This window comes from Maniola jurtina, chromosome 17, assembly GCF_905333055.1.
Source record: "Maniola jurtina chromosome 17, ilManJurt1.1, whole genome shotgun sequence".
NCBI lineage: Eukaryota > Metazoa > Arthropoda > Insecta > Lepidoptera > Nymphalidae > Maniola > Maniola jurtina.
The window spans coordinates 6007257-6032738 of record NC_060045.1 but is presented as its reverse complement, the minus strand read 5'-3'; the positions used below and the strand labels follow the sequence as shown (position 1 = coordinate 6032738).

At 35.4% G+C, this 25482-nt stretch overlaps 4 protein-coding genes across 5 annotated transcripts in view; all 4 read left to right on the top strand.

Annotated features, from left to right (window-relative positions):
* The window catches only part of LOC123873541, an 83150-nt gene extending 66342 nt beyond the window's left edge, over positions 1 to 16808 (top strand). Inside the window, exons 4-6 of one of the 2 annotated variants that reach the window (XM_045918403.1) lie at positions 1692 to 1842; positions 4119 to 4128; positions 16792 to 16808. In XM_045918403.1, coding sequence (XP_045774359.1) covers positions 1692 to 1842; positions 4119 to 4128; positions 16792 to 16798 — 168 coding nt within the window. In that variant the 3' untranslated portion in view covers positions 16799 to 16808. Of the gene's footprint in view, positions 1 to 1691; positions 2224 to 4118; positions 4129 to 16791 lie in introns of those variants that run through there. The other variant, XM_045918404.1, reaches the window with a different exon arrangement.
* On the top strand, positions 7992 to 9322 carry LOC123873537 (3-oxoacyl-[acyl-carrier-protein] reductase FabG-like). The gene has a single exon (XM_045918400.1). It carries the CDS (start codon positions 8028 to 8030, stop codon positions 8808 to 8810), a length of 783 nt encoding a protein of 260 aa, XP_045774356.1. The 5' UTR covers positions 7992 to 8027; the 3' UTR covers positions 8811 to 9322.
* Positions 16809 to 18510: 1702 nt separating the features above from the next.
* Positions 18511 to 20702, top strand: LOC123873539. Its single transcript, XM_045918402.1, has 3 exons — positions 18511 to 18820; positions 19784 to 19967; positions 20387 to 20702. Exons 1-3 carry the CDS (start codon positions 18742 to 18744, stop codon positions 20670 to 20672), a joined length of 549 nt encoding a protein of 182 aa, XP_045774358.1. The 5' UTR covers positions 18511 to 18741; the 3' UTR covers positions 20673 to 20702.
* A 1100-nt stretch (positions 20703 to 21802) lies between these two features.
* On the top strand, positions 21803 to 25055 carry LOC123873538. The gene is made up of 5 exons (XM_045918401.1): positions 21803 to 22127; positions 22763 to 23105; positions 23468 to 23527; positions 24301 to 24462; positions 24881 to 25055. Exons 1-5 carry the CDS (start codon positions 22094 to 22096, stop codon positions 24918 to 24920), a joined length of 639 nt encoding a protein of 212 aa, XP_045774357.1. The 5' UTR covers positions 21803 to 22093; the 3' UTR covers positions 24921 to 25055.
* Positions 25056 to 25482: the final 427 nt, after the last annotated feature.

The following is a 25482-nucleotide window of genomic DNA, read 5'->3' as shown; positions in this document are numbered from 1 at the left end:
AAGATTGAAGATTATAGCTCATTAGAGCCACCTGGCACCCGACCTGTACCGCCTCGACTCCCGCGGTTAGTATTCTTTGTATCGAATTCTATGGTATATATCGCTAACTACTTACAACTTACATCAACTCCGTAACGTCGGCGAATCGCCTCGCTCGGAGTTGACATAATGACCGTATGACTAATGAGCAATGACCTTTAAGCGGAATTTACATAGCGGATGCATGTATTACGAAATGAGACGTTTACACGTGCAATTGATACTGGAATCAATGTCGTGAAACTACTTTAGTGCCACTAATTTCGTAATGTAAATTCCGCTTTATCCAAAAAAGTGTGGTATTATTGCCGCGTAAAACCAGGCTTTAGTATACTGTGTCAGTAGGTACCTACTCACTCTGATCCTGTGAATATGAACCAGGCACGCCAGACCCAGATTTAGTGCTCCCATTACTTCCACCAATGAAGTCGCACTTAGCCTAATTAATATTTGCCTATCTCTAATTTAACGTCTTGCAACGTTAATAGTTGGAGCTCACGAAAGAGCGCTGTAACATTGCCGTTTTATGTGCCAATAAACTGAGTCATAGTTTATTACTAAAAAATTCGAATAAGCCAGCAGTTTTGTACCTTCTACACGTTAAACTTGTTAAGTTACGACTATTTTCAGTCTATAAAAGACGTCAGTCCAACCATCCATATAAAGGACAGTGAGGGCAAACAAAAGGAATAAATCTTTTTTTATTGTGAGATAGGTTTGCGTTTGACGACAATCTTGCTTAATAAAGATGTTGAGGTCTAGGTTGAAGAAGATACCCATAATTCACTCTTAACTGTAACTTTGGTTAGGTTATACGTGGCAAAAAACATGGACGTGGGAAAGGCATTTCAAACCTTAACGGTTCGTGTTAGAAACGTTGAACAAAAACGTTTCGAACGCGTAGATTGCATGGCGACCACACAAGGGTGCCAAGTTCGCGGTTTCTCGCTGGTTTTACAAACATTTATATAGGTACATGTAACATGAGAAATAACATACAAGGTCGTTGCAGATTTATCTTGTGGTATTTATACGGTGCAGTCAGGTAGACAATGACAATATAAATAAGAATATTATTATCTTTTTGACCTTTAAAGTCTGACCAAACAAGTTTGTGCTCGAAAAGGTTCGTCTCAATTAATCAAGTAATTTAGGGGCAATTTAGGGGTCTATGGCTTGTTCCCCATCCCACAAACATTTGTGTCCGTAAACCAAGTTGATCAATTTTTGTACATTCTTTTTCTGTTCAAGGCAGGAAAGTATGTTTAAAACTCCCAACATGTTCGGATTGTTTTAAGCAAGCTTTTACAATGAAGGAAAACATCGTGAAGAAGCGGCATGCCTGATAGTTCTCCGTAATGTTATGAAAGACATGTGAAGTCTGCCAATCCGAACTCGGCCAGCGTGGGAGGCTATAGCCAAACCCTTCTCATTCTGAGAGGCCCGTGCTCAGTAGTGAATTAGCGAGGGCTTGATGATACTGATGATACGCTTTTCAGGTTAGCCTGCTTCTATCTTAGAATCAGTCATCACTCCCTACTAAAAAGGGTTAGTGTAAGGGTAAGAAAGAGAAAGGGTAGAAAGGATAGTAAATATAAACAAAATCCTTATGTTAAATAAGTACTTTTATTAACGGGTCTGTTTGTCCACAGCTTTATCTCACAACGAACGTAACTCAAGCGGATTTCAACATGGGGTATACGATGACCGGCACCCTGGAGCGAGGAAGTCGCTCCACCAACAGCTTCCAAGTTACCCACTTTGCCGTCCTGCGCCGCTGCGATCACGAGTCACACCATCTGAAAAACGCATAGACTTTAATAAAGGCCGAAACAAACCGAGGCCCCAACTGAATAAAGACGTAATCGGAAAAAGTCAATTCTTACACCAAATCAAAACAACCGAAAATAAGTATTTATACAATATATTATGTAACTCCAGCACGGATTTGGTAAGGACAAGGTAAATTACTAGTCCGATTTTTTTAATCTCCTGTAAAATTGATTTATTTCGATTAGGTATTTCATTCGGTTGGAGCGTCGAAACATAACGCGACGGTGAACATATAACAGCTGCAGCTCTAAGACATTTTATCTGATACGAAGAATTGTAGTGCCATGACGCTGCGACGTTGCTAGTTTCCGTCGTACGTTGTGTGTTCCAGGCTTAACAAAAACTGTTTAGTGCTGCAATTTAATTTAATAAAATTCGTATTTATGAAAAAACGATTTGTCTGAAACTGTTGACTATTGTTTTGATTTTAATCTCATTTTCGTTACATTTTCCTTATAAAAGATTAATAATAATTACCTACGGTAAACAGTGTTCTACAAACAGTTAAGATTGTAACTATCCCATTTTTTTTTTGTCAAAGAATACAAGGTTTTTAAACAATTTATGATTCCTATTTTAATATAAGATCGTCATGATAAACTATGAATAAATTGGGTAAACTTGCTGTGTAGAATTAGATTCTGTATAAGTGATTTTATGATCTCAAATTGTTATGGATAGTTTAGACCTAAGTATATTGCCAAGCGATATTGTGATTTTAAGAATGGTCTATTGTTTGATGCTTATTATTTTCTAGTCATTCTCTGAGGAAATCTAGTTTTAAGTAAATTTACTGGTAGTAGGATAAATTTACATCGTATCAAACATTTAATTTTAATAAAGTAGAGAACTTGCTTCATAGTTCATTGTAGTGTAGTAGTGATAGTACGAGGTATTTTTGTAAACTAAGTATAATAAATTCGTAGATTAAAAGTCCATTAATCGTTGATTGCAATTTATTTTATTATGTAGTTTATATTTAAGTATATAATACCTACTAATTAGTCAGTCTTTCTAATAAAACTTTACACACATGGTTTATACTTGATATATTGCTGTCACACAACCGTGTATGTATAAGAGTGTACGTATACAATTTGTAAATTATAATAATATTATTAGTAAAAGCTGATTAATTATTTTAAGTATTATTATTGTAAAGAACAATACCAAAATATTGGTCGAATTCGATAATTAAAATATATGATCTAATTTCGTGCATACCTATCTATCTACCTTAAAATTTCAGTTTAGGTCTGTTTAGGTCAAGGATTTTGTATTATTATTTAGTTTGTTTTAGATAACTTTTTAAACCGTTTTTAACAGAAATAAACCTGTCATAATTGAAACTATAAGTACTTAAATAATATTATTCCAAATAATAATAAATACGTATGTTAAATTAGTTTTTTAGAAATGATTCCAATGTTTTGGGATTTTTTCATTACTTATACACATATGCGTGTACGTAACTGATTTCAAGTAATTTAAGTGTAGTCGGTAGGGGCAGCGACAGTTAAATATTATTTAGAGCAGAGGAGTATTATTGGAGGAGTTACAACCGCTATAACTTACTACAAGCTGCAACTGCATATCTAATTGCAACCTTGTTTTCAATGCCATATTCGAGACTGCTTGATCAGTTGACTGTGACTACTCGAACATAATCCCTTCTCAGTGACTCGAACGGTTCGTGTAGGTACCTACTTACCTTGTTCAATGACTAACTGCTCAAGTTGCCCATATTATATTATGACTGCCTAAGTGTTCGGTACGCTGATTCCTTTGTGGACCTGAGTGCAACATTTTTCTTGGGTGGGTCTGAACAGAAGATTAGAGAAAACCCTTTGTAAGCCTTTCCCCCAACGACCTCTATGTAATCCATACTAATATTATAAATGCGAAAGTGTGTCTGTCTCTATGTCTGTCTGTCTTCAGTTTAACCGATTCTGACGAAATTTGGTATAGGGTTCGCCTATATCCCGGGGATGGACAAGGGCTACTTTTTATCGCGGAAAATTAATGAGTTGCCACGAGATTCCTAAAAACCCATCCTCTTAACCGATTTGTATGAAATTTGGTACCGAGGTGGATTGCGTCCGTGTAATTGACATGGGCATCCCGGAAAATCAAACAGTTCCCACGGGATTTTTAAAAACCTAAATCCACGCGAACGAAGTCGCGGGCATCCTCTAGTAACTAATAAAATAGCTTAGGTAACCAACAAGACGAACCTTTCCGAATTTTTTTTTTCTTCTTAGGTACAACTTGATGTTCAGTGCCGTAAAATTTTGACATCTTCATAGACGACGATTTCAGTTTGAAATAGCCATTCTAATACTTACCTATGTATTTCGTTCAATGCTCCCCCTTGTCGCAGCCCCAAGACGTCGACTAAAATAAACGTATCGGGAGTCGAACGTACCTGGACTTAGTAGGAAATGTCAGTAAGAAATGTTCTATGTAAATATTGGATGGAACTGCTCGTTGGAGTACTTTAGTGGATCGAGGTTCATAATGAAATGGCTGTGAGCGAGGTATGCTAGCTCCAAAACGTTTTGATAGAGAAAACAATAAGGCAAGCATGGATCATCAGGATATAGATTCTTTAATTTTTAGGTAAAGGAACTTAACACGGAGTTGACGCACATCTGCAATTTATGATGGTGAAACAACACTACTTACAAGAGGCACAAGATGTGTTACGTGTGAACACTACGCATTACTGAGAATGCACGTGGCCTCAACACCAATGAAAAAAACGAATTTTTTACTGGTGTAATTTTTACAGCAATGGAAAATGCCTATCATGCACATCTTACAGATTTTGTGACTCTTGCACCTCCTGTTGTAAGGTCATATTCTCGACATGCGACAGAAGATTATCACGATTTGACAACATAATACAAATTGGCCAAATTGACACCAACTCCAGTACTATTATAACGCAATAGACGATAATTTTTTAGTCTATATCTATTGTCAAAGTGCGCACCACCTAAGCGTCGGCGATTTTGTATCAAAGAAAAATATTGATTATTAGCGTAAGCGTTAATTCTTAAACTAGTATTTAAGTACCAAAAATGTCCTAAAAAATAGACATAAGTAACAATGTCTATCGAAAATCATTTCAACTCATATTTAATACCTAGATACTTTCTTCGATCTGCATGCATTTCTATGAGCTGTAGATACTCACATATAATTACCATTTAATGTTTGCCTAACAAAAAGAAAAAAATTCTTATAGCACCACAATGCCATACCCATGCCACTTATTGCACAAATAAATTTCTTCACTTGCATTCTACTCCATACATGCAATAATTATCTCAAATTAATTATAATAATTAAGTTAATCTAAAAGATCTGAATTAACCATAAAAGTTAAAAGTAGTTTATTAAATATTAAGCTAATAAGTCCGATATTTTGTAATAAAAATAAAATATAAAATCAAGTAAGTATCGATCTAAGAAACAAACGTCCAGTATCGCACTCCCTCCAGTGTTTATACACATGATTTTGTACAAAGCTAGGAGATTTTGGATTGCTCCATATAGCTTTAGATTACTCACTAAGAGTTCTATGAAAAACGTGAAATATAAAACATAAAAAATCCTCGCGTTCTTTAATACTTAGGTACTTTGTCAGTAATTTATACTTGTACTTTATTGGCAAAAATAGTTATAATCAGTGCTCCTAGTAGGTAGTCCCAGTCAGGCTGACATAAAATATACTACTCTTACGTTCATCCATAGAATCAGTATCTTAGTCTTGAAAGAAGACTATAATGTATGTATTGTACTATCCAACATACCTGTCTCTCCCTCTCATCAAAGGTTGCCTGCTGGAAGGTAAGCTTTGCACACAATGTTGTTTCCTTATGTATATTCTTGTTTTCTGGGCAATAAAGTTTTTCCATCTATCTATCTATCTTGGGACAGCTCTTAATTAAAATGGAAAAGCAAGCAAACAAGGAGCAAGCATTCTTAGCTAATTAGGTGTACACTATTATTAGGCTTGGAGTTTGGATTATCTAATTAACAAAATGATAGCTTACTTTCAGTAAGCTATAAAATTCTTTTTGTTACCTACTTTAATTGCTGTAGGACTTATTTATAAGAAAGTTGGTTGTGATATTTTTAATCATCGATTTCTGTTTAGAATTAGAATATATACGTTTTAACATTATTCACGTTTAATTTAGTTCTTTAGTTTTAGTTTTTACATAAACTGCTTATATATTTTTGTGAAAATAAAATGTTAGTAGGCAATAATTATTTACAGGTAATCTGGCTAATATAAGTTAATTACTTTAGATGAAACAACTGGATGGATGAAATTATCGAAATTATGAAATCACATAAATTAATTAATGTGAATCAAGAGGTATGGTAGACTTTATTTATGTAAACAGTCACTATGTATTATTTGGTATTCTATAATCTATGATATGACTGAAAATCCTAACTTCTGGAGTCAGTCGCCGGCGAATCGCGTCGCATACGCGTTTCGCCGCGAAGGTTTCTTTATATTTATCTTTTCTTAAATATTAAAGTACATATTATATACCTACTTGCATCGAAAAAAACTCATGTAAAAATGTTGTTTAAACTTCCAGGCAAGTTGAGGTACTGCTAACTACTAACCTATAATAGATATACTATGTATTTAGTATTTACTTACCTACGTCTGACGTTACAGTCACGGTGTTTTATGTTACTTTAAATAGTGCGTCACTATGGTTAACATCTATTACATTATAATTAAAACAATTTAAACAGCCATAGATAAACATAAAAACAGTTTTTAAATAGGATAATACGACTTCTTTATTTATCTACTCCGATTAATTGCAATTAGATTAGATTTCTTAAGTGTACATGAATTAATGATAATAATTTTTTTTTTCAACATATTAGCCGAACAAATATTATTAAGATTCCCTACTTTCATTTTCACATTAGGTAATCGATCAAAGAATCGAATTGAAGTTACTTACTAATAGTTATTGCCTACTTTTCAAATGGTTTCACATTGCATATTATTTATTAATACTAATTATTACAAGTAATTGTTTACCAACGACGATAAAGGTTAGGTATATAAAAAAATTGCAATGTCTTTATTGAATTACCTACTATTATTTATTGAATTATTATTATATTTATTTAGTCAAGACTCAAGACTCAAGAATGAATATGTCAACATTTAATTTATAAGAATTCTCAGTTATATTAGGTAAAAACGTTTATGTAAAGCAAGTGCCAAAATTAGGGAGCTTCTATGTAGATCTCAGTGTACATAGTAAACTGTACATATATTTAATTGCTTCTTACATGTCGTTATTTGCATAGGTACCGATATGATTACAATAAAAGTATCTAAATGTATTTGTTTTTATTCTACATACCATACCTACCTACCCATGGAACTGGAATCAGCTTATTCCTAGTAGGTGTTCATTTGTTCTGTTCACGTAGGTACCTATCGTTAATGGATCGATCTCATTAGCCTGAACACCTTTCATCAACTTCACTCTCATAAGTGGGTTCGATTCCCGGCAGTAGTAAGTAGTTGGGAATTTACGCTTTCTAAATTGGGTCAGATCTAGGTTAATGGAAGGCTTCGGCGGTGGCTAGTTACAAGTATAACCCTAACGGCAAAGATGTACACTACCTACCGCTTTTTTGGGACAATGTCCCGTAGATATATATACCGAATTTAATAAAAACTGCCAGATAGAAAAACTGCACATCCTGCTTCTATTTTGGACTACGTTGCCACTTTCTAGCAGATCGGAATATTTCTATATGAATTTTAAAAAATAATTAAAATATGAATCAAAGACTGTAGGTACCTGTAACAGTCAGTAAAACAAGTTAATTATGCAAATTAAGCTGTGAGCGATGTTCGTTAATTCGACATATATTTTATATATTAATTTATATACTTAGTAATTTTTCAATTAATTAATCTATAAAATACATTTCTTAGATTTCGTAGATTAATCAATTGGGAAACACGTTTTATAAATTAATCAATTGGATAATTACGATAGCTCTGTGGCTCAAGTGCTCTGTGTTTGCATATTCACCGCTTTATAACCGGTCTGTCCTTTAATGAATCAGTAAGATACAAACTACCGATCAGAATGGACTTCACCGGTAAAGTAGTGCTCATCACCGGAGCAAGCTCTGGCATCGGCGCGTCCTGTGCGCTACATTTCGCGAACTTATCTGCCGAGTTAGCGTTAGTGGGTCGAAATGTAGAGAACCTTAAAAGTGTCGCGGACCAGTGCGAGCAAGCGAGCGGAATCAAACCACTAATTATCATCGCGGATATAAGCGTAGAAGAAAACATCGCACGCATCATCAATGAAACTATAAACAAATACGGAAGACTGGATGTTTTAGTGAACAACGCGGGAATCACGAGAATGGCTGGAGTCATGGATGATATCACGAATTTTGATCTTTTAACCGCTACGAATATTCGAGGTCCGTATCTTTTAAGTCAGCAAGCCATACCACACCTGATTGAAACTAAAGGAAACATCGTTAATGTATCTAGTATAGTTTCCACCGTCCCGATACCAACTATGACGCCGTATTGCATGACGAAAGCCGCACTTGACATGTTTATGAAATGTGCTGCGTTAGAACTTGCATGTAAAGGAGTGAGAGTGAACTCCGTGAACCCAGGCCCCGTTGAGACGGAGTTGTTTAAGCGGGCCGGGTTTGATGAAGAAAGCAATAAGGGTCTATACTCAGGGATGGCTGCTTCAATGCCTTTGAAGAAATGTGCTTTCAGTGAGGATGTAGCGAAAATGGTTGTTTTCCTAGCCAGCGATCATGCCAGTTGCATCACCGGCAGCCGCCACGAAGTTGACTGTGGCTTACATCTTGGAGCTCCTCCATCATTTGATGGTAAATAAAAAAACGGCTAAGTGCGAGTCGGACGCGCACACTGAGGGTTCCGTGCTTTGGCACCACGTATCCCACGTGTAATTATTTCAATGCTTAAATCATCTCCAACTGCAAATATAAGTATATAATTGCAACTTTTAATGAGATATGAATACGAAGTTATGGTTTTCGGAATTTTCACTTTATTAATGCCGTAAGACGTTGGGCTATAAAAGGGTCTTAACAGACAGACGGACGACGAAGTGATCCTATAAGAGTTCCTTTTTTCTTTTTGAGTACTTACGGAACCCTTAAAATGCAAGCAGGAGTTTTTATTTGTTGTAAAAGATATTTGTAGTTATATATAATAATAATTGCATAAAGTGCCCTTATACGCATTATACCTACCTAAATAAAATCTACCTGCTTGTAAACTACGTGGAAAAATTTAGTATTTATTGCAACTTTCTATTAAATATAAGCCAGTTAAATAAAACTCATTAGTAATAGCCTCAATTAACAATAAAAAATCTAAACTATACCTAAATGTGTTTTGGTTAGTTGACCCTCTTCCATCTATCGATTCCGTAAGTTTCAAAAATTATACAATTAATTAGCTATTAATTAGTTAGCAATAATTAGTTATATAGTAATTAATTTTGTTATTGCTTTAACTAATTATATAATTAATTTTGTTATAGCTTTTGCCCGCATTCGTACCTACGCTCTGTATAAAATAGCTTTCTAATGGGTAAAGAATGATTGAAATCGATTCAGTAGATTCAGAGTTTATCGGTCACAAACAAACAAACCAATCTTGCCTAATCATATAATATTAATATGGACTATCTCACATTTTATCCAATTTCCTAAGTCCACAGAACCTAACCTAAAGATTTTTTAGAAGGTACAGCAATTCTCAAAAATATTTATTATTTTTTGGCAGTTTATTTGGCCTAGCCGCCTAGCGATGCTTGTTCAGTGAATACATTTATAGGTACCAACTAACAGTCGATGTTTCTTGATAATATTTTAGGAAACAAAGCGAGAAATATTAAAATATGGTAAGTATCGTATCGAGGTGGAGAACAAAAGCTTTACGACGAAGATAAACAAAGTACAGCGGTTTACAAGAGTCCCGCCGAGACTCGTTGGGCTTGTTTTCCACGCAGGCTTTCAGGTAAGAATCCTCAGCCTTTAGAGCGCCCTTAATATATTTGGCTATCTCCGTGCTCCCCCTTGACGGCACGCTAATTTTATCTTATCTGGCGTTAATTTCTTTCTTCATTATAAGTTATAACACGAATAACAATTGAGAATTCTTTATTTCAAATATTCTTTTCTGTCTAATTAGGTACGAGTACTTAGCGCATAAGATCTGATTTTTCAAATCACAATTGATAATTTAATTATGTAATTTAAAGAACAGTTACAACAAGTGTAAATTAAAAATTTATAACCCCCGACAAGTGAAGGTTAACCGATTTTCTTGGATTATAGCTAAGAACACTCTCGATCAAGCCACCTTTCAAACAAAAAAAAAAAAATTGGTTCATTAGTTTAGGAGCTACGATGCCACAGGCAGATACACAAATACACACGTCAAGCTTATAACACCCCTCTTTTTGGGTCGGGTATTAAAGATTTAAATAGGTATAGAAATATTATAATATTTTTGTATTGAGAAAATAATCGCTCATATTTATCATTTCTATGAGAAAACAAAGAGATGGATTCCTTTAAAGTAGCAGGCTTTCCTTTGGCTTATAATGATATCAAGAGGCGATGTTCGAACTTATACCAAAATAGATTTAAAGCCGATTTACTATTGTGTCCTGTATAACACAAAGATCGACTTATCTACACGCATGCTAATTTCCTCTTAATTAGAACAGTCATCTATTTTCCCGTGTAATGTCGTTAAGTGGAGGCTGTTACGTTATCCTGATTAATATCATCCCCTAATTTATACGCGAGAAACGTAACCGCGCCTTTGTGTTATTGAATCGAATCGCGTATTACAATTACATGCCTCTTAAATCGTAGGGTTGACAAAAATCAGTTTTTCCTTGTTCAGTATTTTGTAGTAAACTTCTAGTCTATTCTCCCTACCCGAAATGGCTCAGGCGTAGTACGATTGGCTCAGGCCCTCACTTCTGTATGACGTAGGTATCAAAAATTCGTCAAGCAAAAGCCTAGGTTTGGCTTTTGACAAAGCGCTCATTTCTAGGCTAATCAGGATCGGGACGGTATTTCTGCTGAATTATAACAAACACATGTAATATAACCAATATTGGGTCGCATTTATTATTGTATACTCAGGCTACTGACGCAATACGACTAATTTTACCTATTGGGTATCCCAGATACAACTTCAGTTGAATAGTTACTAGGTAAGTAGTTATTACCACTATAGTTTAATGGTGGTAACCCTATTTGCATCTTCAATTTACCACACCTTATACATAATAAGGTATCTACCTACCTACTTACTTCAATTTATTATACATATTTGTAGGTATCAGTGTCTTTAGTTACGTACGAGCAGTGGCTAGCAGGGTTCAAAGCCAGGGTAAGCATTAATTAGGTTGGTAGTTGGTACTTATTTATTGACAGGTCATGATAAAAAATGAGCACCGAGCCTACCACCTACTACTACCACCTACTACGAGCTACCTTCTAGGGTAAGCAGTACTTTTATGCCTCTACTGGTAGAAAACTTATATAATATGCCTTATATTTGAAAGTTGTAGAAAGGTTAAATAAGAAAAATTCAATTTGACCTTTACTGTCTATAGGAGAGTATTTTGAATACATTAATTTACTTATTTTATTATAAAATTGGTCTACCTAACAGTCGCTTATGATTGTCGAACTATCACTGGTCCAGAACGGAAAGCAGATTCTACTGAAAAAAAAAACTGGCAAGAAACTCATCAATCACTCTTCTCAAAAAGTATCCAGTGGCGTGCAGGTTATAAAACCACTACTTACCCTACTTAGTTAAAATAGGTCAATGCTTATTTTTCATTATGACTTGTCAGTAAATAGGCACCTACTGAACCGATGCTTTAAGCCCTAGCTTCTAATCTTACGCACGCCACTGCGATCAAATCTATATTATCATCATAATCATAACAAATCATTATTCTATCTTGTTGGCATCCAATTATTTCCATGCAATTTTATCAGTTCCTTAGAGATATAAAAATGCAAAAGTAACCGATATCATACCAAAATACTCGAATTAAAGCTAATATTACTAAGTGTTTATTACGGTTATAAATAGCGATTTTATTGCGGTCGTTGAGGATATCATGTAGGTACGTAAGACAACTCCGAGTTGGTACGGAGTGGAAATACGAGCCGCTTTACCAACTACTACGTGACTATCGGCAATCCACGTAAATGTACAATCCGCTACAAAAGTCGCTGCTATACCCTATCCGCGGAGTGAAGTAAGTCTGTTACGTAATCCCATACAAATGATGAGCTAAACAGAGAGAGCGCTATACTAACTGCATTCCGCGGATAAGTTAGTATAGCGCTCTCTCTGTTACGTAATCCCATACAAATGATGAGCCAAACAGAGAGAACGCTATACTAACTGCATTCCGCGGATAAGTTAGTATAGCGCTCTCTCTGTTACGTAATCCCATACAAATGATGAGCCAAACAGAGAGAGAGCTATACTATCTGCATTCCGCGGATAAGTTGGTATAGTACTCTCTCTGTTTGGTTCATCATTTGTATGGGAGTGTATGGGGAACTTCATTCCGCGGATAGAGTATAGATAAGTTTTTGAAATCAAAATCGTCGAGTTGGCTGTCAATTTTATATTTTTGTTGTTATGTTAATTACAGAAGCTGCACATAATATGTTTGTTGTTTAGGTTGTTTGTTTCGTATTACCCAACGTATTCGGACAATGTGGCTACAATGTGGATTGTGTGCTCTTTAGCACAATCTCTAAACTAAACTGAATATTATAATAGGTCTAAACTCTAAATCTATTACTATCTATTTCATAATGCTCCTTGTGGACAAGGATACGTCGTAGCACTAGATTTAAAGCTGTCAATTTAATTCAGAAATAGGTAAACAACAAAGTTAGCCACAATACATTTTGTGAGCGAACCTTACTTACAAGATCCTTTAGCGTACATTTGCCGCGCGTGGGCATTGGCCGGCTTGCTAACTCGGGTGGGTTTTCATACAAACCTCAAAAGAATTTAACCAAAAGATTAATTTGGCTAACCCTTGCCGAATGAGACAACGCGTCGGGCCAATCGGGCCAACTTTTAATAATCTCTAGTACAAAGTCAACCAGACCCTCTCAGAATTGCGCAGAATGGGGCGTGGGTATGGAATGGTCTTTGCACTTTAACTATTTATCGCCGTTAAATATACAAGAACGGCCTGGTGACGAAAATTTTTACAATATGGGTACGTAGACGTACTGTAGGACCTAACTTATCACGTTCTCCAAATTTATTGTCATACCACACTAATTAGGTAGGTAGTTTCTAATGCGAAAAGTTACAGCTTGCTCTCAAAGAAGTTGATCAGCGTTACTTATGTTGTGATAATAATAATATTGTTTTATTATTTTAAATGTTATAGGTTCACCTTTAAACATAAAAAGGAAAACTATTCTAAACATGCTAAAATGAATTCCAATTCTTTGCAAAGTATTTTGCTTAAATTCTCTGTTTTAAAACATACATAACGTAGTTGGTCAAATTTTGAAGCAAACTGTACCTGCGAACGAATTTAGTACACGACAATTATTACTGTAGTACACCCCCTTTATATGAAACATACGAGAGCTAGTATTTGTCTATACCTATCGTTGTAAATTGTATAAATACATACTTTGTAGCACTTGTATTAGTAGAGTTTAGTGGCATGTAGTTATTTCTTCTGTGTTGCGACTGTAATATGCTCATAGGCCACAGCTGTTATAAACGTGCCCTTCAAACTACTGTTGTGTAATAAAATAAACTTAATTTTAAGTTTCGCTATGTTTGGAACACATTGAGATTAACGTCAACGGCCAACGACGCCATAATTATCGCGATGATCATCGCTTAAAGTGATTGGCCACACTTGCCAATTGAATTGGGGTTAAAATCGTCTAATGTCAAACGACATTGCAAATGCCGTTGTAAGTGGATCGGGGCTACATCTTTGTTTAACGGGAAACCCCGTTGAACATCGCGTTGTTGGCCGTTAATGTGGCCGGGGCATTAGAGGAACTATGTAAGTAAGTAAATAAGTAAGTAAACTGTAGTGCTCATGCCCTGAAGCCTGAAATCCTAATTACCGAAATAGTTTGATATATATAATTTCGATGTAGGTACCATGGATTTAGGAAACAATAATTATTTTGGTAGGTACTCAGTAGTACCTATAAGAATGCATCTACAGCAATCAGTGATTTGAATTTTTAATCTAGAACTTCAAAAATTAAATTCTTAATTAACTCCTTCACGCTTACACAGATAATGTTATCGTTAGGTATTAATAACGTTTTGATAAGGATTTAGTAGGTATATAAGGGATTACAGCTGTCATCAAATTCACCTAGGTAGGTACTATCGGAATGAGAAAACGTGCTCTGGGACTTTTCCGAACTGAGAACCGAGACAGATATTTCTAGAGCTTGTAATGTGTCGCAGAATTGCCTCAACTTACTGGTGCAGAAGGACTTTCGACTTTTTGTCATAAGTACAGTATTTTTTTTCTTTTACTGACCTGATTTTCCTGAACCAGGAAGTTGTAACAATAAAGAGAAAAAGAAAAAAAAGTGGACAAGGAAGCACTTATCTCTGTAAGAGATCTCTAGTCTCTGCCAGTGACCCTTATAAATTATTAATTTTACGAAATGAAAATGATTTCAAAATGGTTTTTTGACGTCGATTTGGGGTTTGCTTCTCCAAATTGGCATCGCTATGCTTTCGACAGTATTTTTCTGAGCACGTGAACCTACCTGTCTTATTTGCTGATAGTAATCAGACTCATAGGACACCGCCCTTCGAAATATATTGGACCCGTATTCTGACCCTAGAGACGACGGCGTTTGCTTACTCAACACCTTGATAATAACAGTAGTCCGAAGTAAACCGTATGATACTGACATAAAGTTTAAAATGAACTAGCATTAGATAATGTGTTTTGAAAAGGGCTAGCTATTGATATGTCTATTTTACAGCCGACATATCGTTTTTCTTCCGAAGCACTACATTTACGACTACTAAAATTACCTTTTTACCTGCACACTAGAATATTAACAGACGCGTTTATCAATTAAAATAAAAAAGTTAATGTCCTATTCCAATAAACACTATTGTTATAATAAATAAAGTTTAATTTAATAGAACTCTAGAGAATTATAAAATCGCAGTGGCGTGGTTAGGAATAACTAGCAGAATGAATGAATTTCAATTTCTTGAACATAAAAGCGAGAGTCGAAAAAAATATTTAATTACCACCTCGAATACTCCACCTCCTCTATCCTCGATACGAACCTCGTTGAATAGCTATTTTAAAATCATTATAAAGTTTCCTCGACGGTTTTTCGAAAAAAAAATTACCGCTTCCGAAACAATGACCGTTAATAGCAACTATTATGACTACGGAACCCTACCCAATGCGCGTTTTGACACGCATTGGAAAATTGCTTCAACTTTTCCCTTCAATAGGCTTCGTGGTCTATGTGCAGAAATTATTCGCTGCCGAATAAAGGGAGACGAGAAAGCTTTCAAATCAACTCAAACACAGGCGTTATCCCGCAAATATCTCGAAATCTCCTCGCCACACTGCAAACCTGCTAACATAAATAGCAGGACTTAATGTTGGGGAATAGCGTACCTCCATATACTTTTATCTTACATCTGCATCAACATCCTGAATTTATAGGTATAGACGAGTAGAATATAATATTTCAAGCTTCCTTTTCTGTAACCGACATAGCTCAACGGGTCACGAAGCTGAAGAGGCAATGGGCAGGGCACAGGGCGGGCGGGCGGCTGGACGGACAGACGGACATACAGACAGACAACAAAGTGATCCTATAAGGGTTCCGTTTTTCAAACAACAAAGTTTTTAATATTCTCTGATAGAAATAAACTTATACCTGTTATTTCGCTAGCGAAAACGAGTATTGTAATAAATCATATCACGATTGATCCTTCAGCAAAGGCAGCGCGTGTTTCCTGAAATTCGCGCGAACCTCAACGTTTTTCTCAACACGGTACGGGTGAGTAATAAAGATCTCAATCATATTTTATCGGCGCAGCATTTCTTGCCGACGGATCTGCTCCTTTCGCGATGTTTATATAACAAATGTTTCTACCTTTCTTGACGTGTAGCTAAGTCACTACAGGTCAGGAACGATACGATTTATTTATTGTAACTTGTTAATGCAACAAAATTTTATTGTTTTATATATTGTTTATTATTTAGTTCAATCCTCATTTTGCCAATGTATGCATTAATAGCCCTCCCACCCGGTCGCGAAAACAAAATCTGCTGAGACAATACATACCGGCAAGAAATTCAGTAGTTAGGTACTTTTTTTCAAGAAGCAACTTTTACAATTATATTTATGTAACATGGATGTGTATGTCACAATATTTCAAAGTTTCAACCTCATGGCTAGCTGAATGACAAGTGTAGATTAAAAAATAACACCCCCGACAAGTGAAGGTTACTAGTGAAGGTCGGTGGTTAAAAAAGCACAAGGCAAAATGATCTTCTCAATTTAATTAATCTACTAGTAAGTACTACACTAGATTAGGCTTTATCACAAGCACATATTTTGAGTTCCCGAATTAAAATTTTCCAAGTTTTACTTGGTAATTTATAATAATTTTTTTTTAAATTATTTTATTATTTAAGATCGCAAAAGAATTTATCGTATGAAATATAAATAATACGGAAATCGGTCGTAGCTTTCCGTACATTTTATTACAATGTCGACGTCTGCGACATATGGCGCAATGGTATGTTCATAAAAATATTGTTGTTTTCCGTATAGAGGATACTGGCGACTCGTACATTCACATAGTCGACTCTATAACTTTCGTAAAAAAAAAACACCTGTGCAACAATATTTTTTTGCGAGTTTCAGGGTTGTTTTATATTTTTATAATAATGGATGATGGTGTTTTCAAAGAAGAGTATGTAGTTTATCTACACACACTAGTAAATATAAGGTGTATGTACTTTGCGCTAGTTGATATTTTTTACGTCTGTAATAGACAACCATACGGAAGTTATATTGAATAGTTAAATAACGTTCGGTAATAAGATTGTTTAAAGCTGTTATGATCAAAGCATATTAAATAATCAAATTAATGTAGCTCTATGATATAGGCAACCTACACTGCAAGATATAACTGATTAAATCTAGAATATTGCTGTAATCAATATAGTCATGTTTGAAATGGCATTTTTTTTGTCATTTTTTTTTCTTTTTTAAAAGAATATTAGCCATTTTTAATCATGACTAATATTCCCCTTTCCCCTCCAACTAAGCGTTAAGCTTGTGCTAGGAGTGGGTACAACAATAGTGCAACGGGTGGGGTTTGAACCGCCGACCTTTCAGATTTCAGTCCGCTCCTATAATGCAAAAAAATCCGGAGAGATTGATAATTGTCGAGTAGGTAAACAAAAACAAAATGATATAGTGGCAACTAAAGTTTCCTCACTAAACAATGTTTACAACGCATATTAGTCACGTATTACGTTATAAATTTCGAAGCTACAAGTTTATTATGTTTACAATATCAAGGATGAAGGAGAGGACGTGACCCGGGCACCGGCTCCGGGGAGCAGGTAGTAACTAGCAACACAAGCAATAATTCAATCAAACCTGGCTTAACTGGGAACCGGTAAACGACAACGCTCCTGTTTACCAAATACCTACCACTTTCACGTTGCTACGTACCTACTACGTTATGTTCCGAGAAGTCATGAAAATTTTTGAGTAGGTGCTTGATCCAAGCTGCAGATGATTCTTCTATCAGCCGAATGGAATATTCGTAATCCGTCGATAAGTTACTTTGCAATGTTATATATTATGACAGAAAAAAACCATACGATTCTTGCTACATTCTTGACTAATAATTACGGACAACAGGTTATGGATATATCGATTATTACTAGTTTTGCCAGTTAGAAACCCTAAAGGCCATTTTAGTACAGAAGTACTAAGTAAAATCTATCATAATTTGAACTTAATAGTAAGTAAAGTGAACCAATTGGTTAGAAAACTTACCTATATATTTAAATCAATGCTTAAGGAAAAGGGCTTCTACACAAATTGATGAATTAAAAAGAGGAGTATAACTTTATGATGTAGTAATAGTAACATGTGCTAATTTTACATGCTTAGTTAGGTAAAGTGAAACATTTTTACTAGAAGACTATATTCTTAATATCTGTTGTAAAAAATGAAGAATAAATAAGAATTTGATATAAATGAAACCCGCCAGAAAACCTTCTAGCTTCTGACCAGTGCCCAGTGGTGGGTGGGTTCTCGATTTTTAAAAATGGAACTGTCCAGTATTTCGGATCGCATTTATGAGTGCCTTTGAAGCAACACAATGTTATAAATTGTATTTACTATGTATTTACATGATATGAAACGGGCGCTGTAAAGGGTCAACTTTTATTAAATTTTCAAATTACTCTCATAAACCTATTGCACTTGATAGATAGCCGTTCTCAGATGAATCAACCAATGATTTATTATACTTTACTTTTATCAAGCACCTTTGCAAAATATCCTACTACCTCTGGGATTATAACGTCACGTCTTCGTTATTATCCCGCCCTTTCACGTAATTATAGCTCTTAATAAAAAGCACTTAGACCCAATTTCGTTCACCACCCAATATCTTAACGTCTTAATTCACGTACTTAAAACCTTAAAACAGTTTTGTAGGCTGTGATAATGAAAGCGTACACGATTTTTATCGCCACTTATTGGATTATGTTTGTGAAATGTAGAGACGAAGAGAAAATCTCCAAAGGTTGGTATTTTTTGCTTGTTATTTTGCCGGTTGTTTTGATAATTTTAATAGGTATTTAATATTTTCAATCCATATTAATTTCTCCTTTGCTTCTGTTCTGTCTTTTACCATTCTGATGTAGCTATTCTACGCCTATTTGATAGGCTACAAGTTTTTACATCGATAGACTGTTTATCTGACTTATAATAGTTAGAATCTTCAATAAAAATTCGAACAAAACGAAATTCTGACGTTAATTTTAGACAGCATTTATTATCTATCAACTCTTTTACAGGAATAATATGAAGAGGTAAAGTTTTTATTCATTTATTTATTACCACTTATAAAGATTTTTTAAATAATTAATGTTTCGTCAAATGTAAAGTAGTAAGAGTAATATTTTCCCCCTTTAAGGTAAGATAGGGGTTTCTTTAAATAAATTGTGTCTCAGTTTAAGTAAGAGAAATAAAGTTAGATGAGGTAAGTCTAGGCTACCAGTTGTCCCCAAGGGGCTCGTAATGGATCTGTGAAAACGACTGAAAAAGAACTTAAGAGATCTCGCGTCCAACATTAGATTTATTTCCAGGATTAGAACCTTAATCTTTAGAACGTCTAACAATGGATTGTTTGTGTGTAAAAATCACTCTTAGATGTTAATCGAACTTCCATAGTTTAAAAGTTCATTTCAAGAAGATTTTTCGAGTAGTTTGAGATAGTCTTGGGCCATTTAGTGAAACAATTATTTTTAGCCAATATAGTTTCAATGAGGTAGGCAGATCCATTACGAGCTAAAATAGATGTTGCAAACATATGCGCCAAAGCAGCTCTTAGTGAGGTAGGATTTGTAAACACACAGCCGAATATAGTAGTTACTTTCGCAGCGTAATAAGCAATTATTATCTTCCACGCCACTTTGGCCATCCTGTCTTTTTGACGCAGACTTTTGAAACAAATCAAAATCACAATAATTCTGCTCATTTCCAGCATGTTTTTGGCCGAATGAAGTGTACGAGCCTTGTTTCGGCGGTTGCGCTGAGATCTCCTGCGACAACCCGCGTAACCACTTACGTCCCTGCTACCCTTACTGCGAGCCCGGCTGCGTGTGCGAGGACCCTTATGTTCGAGATGACCGCACGCACCAATGCGTCTTACCTCAGGATTGCTCACCGTACGTGACTCTGACCTTGATTATGTTTTTATATACTGTATACCTGCTTGTACCTATATAGTAATTGTATGTACCTACGTTATATTCTATGCATATTGATGTGTGATTGTACAAATATCTCAACGATCAAGAGCTTTTAGTAATCTTTGTATCCATTTTTAAGATTGTTTTTATTAGAAAGCTTAGAAAGCCTCCAGGTCATGATACTAGGCCGGTGACCATTTACTTTAATTAATATAGTAATTTTTGATAATAATTAGATTATTTTTATAATTTTCGTATCTAAGATGCATGCCTACTCTATGACCTCTTCATAAGTTATAAAATAATAAATAGGTAGGTAGTTGCCGAAAACAACTATTTTCCTTTACCAATTAGAAAATCCTTTGGAATCGGCATCAACGCATTGTTGCTTTTAGGACACAGATGGGTATACCGGTGCCAAGTAGAAGATCAGCAATACCGCCAGCGCCTCCAAAACCTTCAGGAAGAATACAAAGGGTCCATGCCAAGAAAGAAGAGAACTTGGAACTAAGCGATGTCGAAAATGTCCCTAACCATGTAGATGAGTTCAAACGAACCGCAGAAATCTCCAGAATGGGGAATTATTTCAACATAGTAATCGCTCCGCCACCCATCAAGGCTCTGCAACCGAGGAAAATGGTACATAACGATGCTCAACGAATAAAATCTAATGCAAAATAGTGATATTGATATCATAAAAAGTACGAGTATTTTTGTATTTTAATTGTTACGGCATGTATTTTTGTAACCTGAACTATTAGATATTATCCTGATCAGTATACTCATCCAAAACCAACGAATGCAGCTATTAATTCCATATTATTCGCTATATTTATTACTCCGGTTTATAGGGTATCTTCAGAAACCCTCTTAGGATCATTCGGTCAGTCTGTTCTGTCTTTCAAAAATCGAAACCTATAAGGTACTTCCCGTTGACCAGGCAGGTAGTAATATCGTAGGCACAAAAAAAGGGAAAAATCGAAAACCGTGAATTTGTGGTAAAAAAAAAATATTCTTGTACCCTTCTTTCTTGTTGGCACGGAACCCTTCGTGTGCAAGTCCAACTCGCACTAGACGGGTTTGTTTTTGATTTCATATGAGTAATGCGAAACTATCATCATTTTCATCAGCGAATCTACAATTAATACTATTAAAGTGAAAATGTTTCTGTCTGTCTGTCTATTTGTTAGGTATACCTTTTTACGGTCTATCCCAATGGTAACGAAATGGTATAGCTTACATCCTGGAGACGGACATAGGCTACTTTTTATATTTATTTACCTAATCCAGACTTTCTTAGAATATATGAACTAGTTAGGTATATTATAGAATGATTGTAGATAGTTTTTGTATTCGCTGTTTGTATCCTTCAATACTTGTCGACGTCATCTTGGAAAAACCACACACACACACATTAAACATCACAACAGACTGTTGGTGATGATGCAGCTTAAGATGGAGCGCGCCTGTCTTGAAGATGCCTATTCACTCTTCTTTCTTAGGTTCCAATATTATAGCTAGTGAGGATAACGGAAGCTGGAAGGACATTCCATATTCCAGCAGTGCGTATTGGAAATAAGGAAGCGAATAGCTTTGTACGAGTCCGTGGAATTTAAACTAAAGTATGTAAGTGAGGGTGCAGAGTTGCAGACCTTTGCGATGCCTCGCGGTTCGATACTAAACCTAACGAAAACGAACAAAAGTGTTAGGTAGGAGTAGATCTGACAGAGATAAATATAGCTATTGTTTGTATTAATTAAAATAATTATTATTATTATCTGCGTTGATTACTTAATCATAAAATTACAAAGCAAACACAAAGTACCAATGCTTAATTAATGCTTATTACATACATAACTAATAAACAAACGGATATTTAAAAACTGCTACAGCAAATACTACAGGTACTTATAACTTGTAAATTGTTGACCGCTGCTTAATTTTTTTTGCACTCGTTAAACACATCCGCCGTTGTTTAGTTCCTTTATCAAACAATCGAGCAAGTAATTTACTTGATTAGGAGTGGCCAATCACCGTAATTCGAAACTGAAAAGCAAATTATTATTAAACCTAAATGGACTGACTAATCATCGAACAAGAAAATGCGTTATTTATTACTGTTGGCGCTTTTGCTTTGTAAGTTTACATTCTTTTGTTCGTACCTATATAATTTATAATTTTATTGAATTAATAATATTATTGAATTATGACAAGTAGTAGATAGGAACATCGTTGAAGTCAGCCATGTCTATCCAAGTTTTTTAATAAATAATCTATAGGATAAAGAGGAAAGATTTGTTTGTTCGGTAATCGATATCATCTGAAACTACTGAATCAATTCATTAATTCTTTCACTAATGGAAAGCTGCTTTATTTAGAAGTAACCTATGCTATATAATATAATATTATGTGTAAATAACTCAGTGCCCGGTTAAACCAACTGTGGTTTTTGTGGCGCTGAATGTATGAAAAACTCTTTGTATATTTCTTTCATTTAATAAGTATACATACATATATACATACAAATATGTAGGCATATCAAATTTCACCTAAGCGAAGCCGGTTTGAACAGCTAGTATCTAATAAAATATTTATTTATTTACCACATTTGCCTATAGATACGGCTTCAATATAATTAATATGACTTAGGTAATTAATTTGGAATTTGTTTTGGAATCGAGGAAGGTTTCATTCTACATTTTATTCGATAATAGACCGAATGATTGGTAGCAAGATTAATCCACTAGTATATCCGAAAAATCCATTTTCAGATAATATAGTTGCCAATGCGAACAGACCAAATCCCTACGATTACGATGACCCCGACGGAATCAAAAGGCATTCCTTTGTAGACGATAGGCGGAATTGGAGAAAGAAAGCTTTATTAAAACCGTTCGACCAAGACCACAAAGACTGGGATGACAGATATGATCGCGACATTCCGGGGTATTCCTACGATCCGGAGCTGAAACGTTTCGGAGGGTTGGATAGACAACGGGAGATGGATCCCTCTGCGAGCGTGTATACAGGTCAGAGGCATTATGAGGACGATGACAAAATGAATATGCTTCATAAAATGGGAAGCGCTGAGGTCGGGCGCTCGCCGGCTTTTCCGTGAGTAGCCCATTGATATTCTATTCCGTATGTACCTGCTACAATAAGCTAAGCTCTAACTTGAATCAACAATAATTAATTATTGAGTTATGGACGATGGTAGATATTATGCGTTTATTGACAGATATACCACAACAAGATAGTACAGAGTCCGTCACTTTACATTTTATCTACACCACTTACATTTTTGATGGTTAACGCAGAAATTGTTATCAAAATCATTGCTAAAAAATGATTTTAATCTATTCTAAACTAACTACTAAAGTCACATGTTGTCATCTGCAATATGTTCATGGTTTATCTAAATTGCATTTTTTTTTTAATATTTCATTTTTATTGAGATTGCTATTTTTCTTTTACAGAGAGAAAGAGTCAGAGAAGAAAACTCCGTTTACGATGACTTGCGAAAAGCAAAATGAGAGGTATAAATAACATTTTTAATTTATGTCATCTCATGCACATATTGGAGCACTAATGACAGATATACCTAAATGATTATAAATGGCAAATGCATAAATAAAAGTCAATATTCATTTTTTTTCTCTCGTCTGGATTTACAAAGATTAGCCAATGTCAAGTTTGTAGTTATGTATTTGTAACAAGTTAGTTAAACTATACAAGTATGGACCCCGTCTGTGCCGGCACTCGCCGACATACGCACGGCACCCCCTTAGAGCTCTTTCCAGTCAGTTTCAACAAAAAAACACTCCTAAAAGGCAGAGCACGCCCGCCAACACCAACACAGACGAAGTTCGTCAATATTCATATAGATATAATTATGAAGCTTTTTTGTTTTTTTTTTTGTGTGCGTTTACGTGTCCCGCGCCACGTCGTCGCCCGCGTCTCATCGTTCGCTTCGTCCACTATACCCTCTGCTAGTCAGAGTGACTCGCGGAGAAAGAGAAACCTCCTTCTGCCATATCATTAGCCACAGCTAACAATATCCCAGAAGAGAAAATATAAGCCATGTTGCCGGGGCACACTAGCCTGAATATTGCTCTTCCCGTCGGATATATCCAAAAGGGACCAGCAGCATACTGGGAGGTTACCTAACTCACTGGCTGGCACCCCCTAACTTAACATATCCTGATTTCTGCAACCCATTTTGCTTTTATGGACGCTCAATTTAATTTTAAACACTTGTCATGGAACTGGGCCCAAATGTACACCAATAATTTCAAAAATATTTGTTCAGATACGAGCCATGCTTCGCTGGTTGCGCCGCGGTGACATGCGACAACCCTCGCGAACGGTTGCGCCCCTGTTACCCTTTCTGCGAGCCCGGGTGCATCTGCATTCAGCCGTACGTTCGGGACGATCGAACCCATAAATGCGTTCTACCCGAGGATTGCACTAAGTAAGGAAATATTTACCTAATAATATTATTTTATACAGGAGTATGAGACACATCTCAAACTTTTGGAGTTAGGTGCGTTTTAAGAAATCAAATATCACTTGCTTTAACGGTGAAGGAAAACATCGTGAGGAAACCTGCTGGCCTGAGAGCTCTCTATAATGTTCTCAAAGATGTGTGAAGTCTGCCAATCCGCACTGGGCAGGGCGAACTATGGCCTAAGCCCTTCTCTTTCTGAGAGGAGACCTATGCTCAGTAGTGGACTGGTTTTGGGTTGACCATGATGATGATGATAATGATTTTGGACAGCGTCCTTACGTTTGGCTGCCCATCATGCTGTCTTAACGTGTAGGTACATGGGCCCTTACAATTTTATAACAGTAAAGATATTTATGCGACACGTATTGTGTTCTCTTTACAGAGGCCTCAAAGGAATTCCCGACCTCGGCGAGGATACTTAGAGAAAACGAACAAATGTCATTGATACACACACAATAGATGCAACCTTGAGGGTCCTCTGGCGAAGAAAGAGGATCATATTCCCACGATATTTGAACCTTATATTTACTCTCATATAAAATAATTCAATTGAGAAATATATTGCATTTTTTATTTACTTATATAAGGTATTATTTTTTATTTATATCAGGTAAGGTAAGGTAAACGATTATGTACTGTAGAAATTTTATGAAATAGGTTTTTTAATAGAGTTATAAAATAGAGTTGCTAAAATTGTTTCAATTATTGTTATTATGTAACTTACTTATACATTATTAATTATAATTATTAATTGAAAATTACAATTTTCAGCCCAAAAAAACATATTATTTTACATGTTTTTTTTTTTTTTAATTTATTTATTCACACTAATTTTACCTGTCTTTAACATTTTGTATCTCGCCAAACTGGTGGGCCAGTTTGTTGGCGAGGTGGCGCTCTTAACTTTATGCTACTTATTATCCATAAACTAAATCTATAACTACTTCTAATAGATTATATTAAATATTTACTTAAACCTAACTG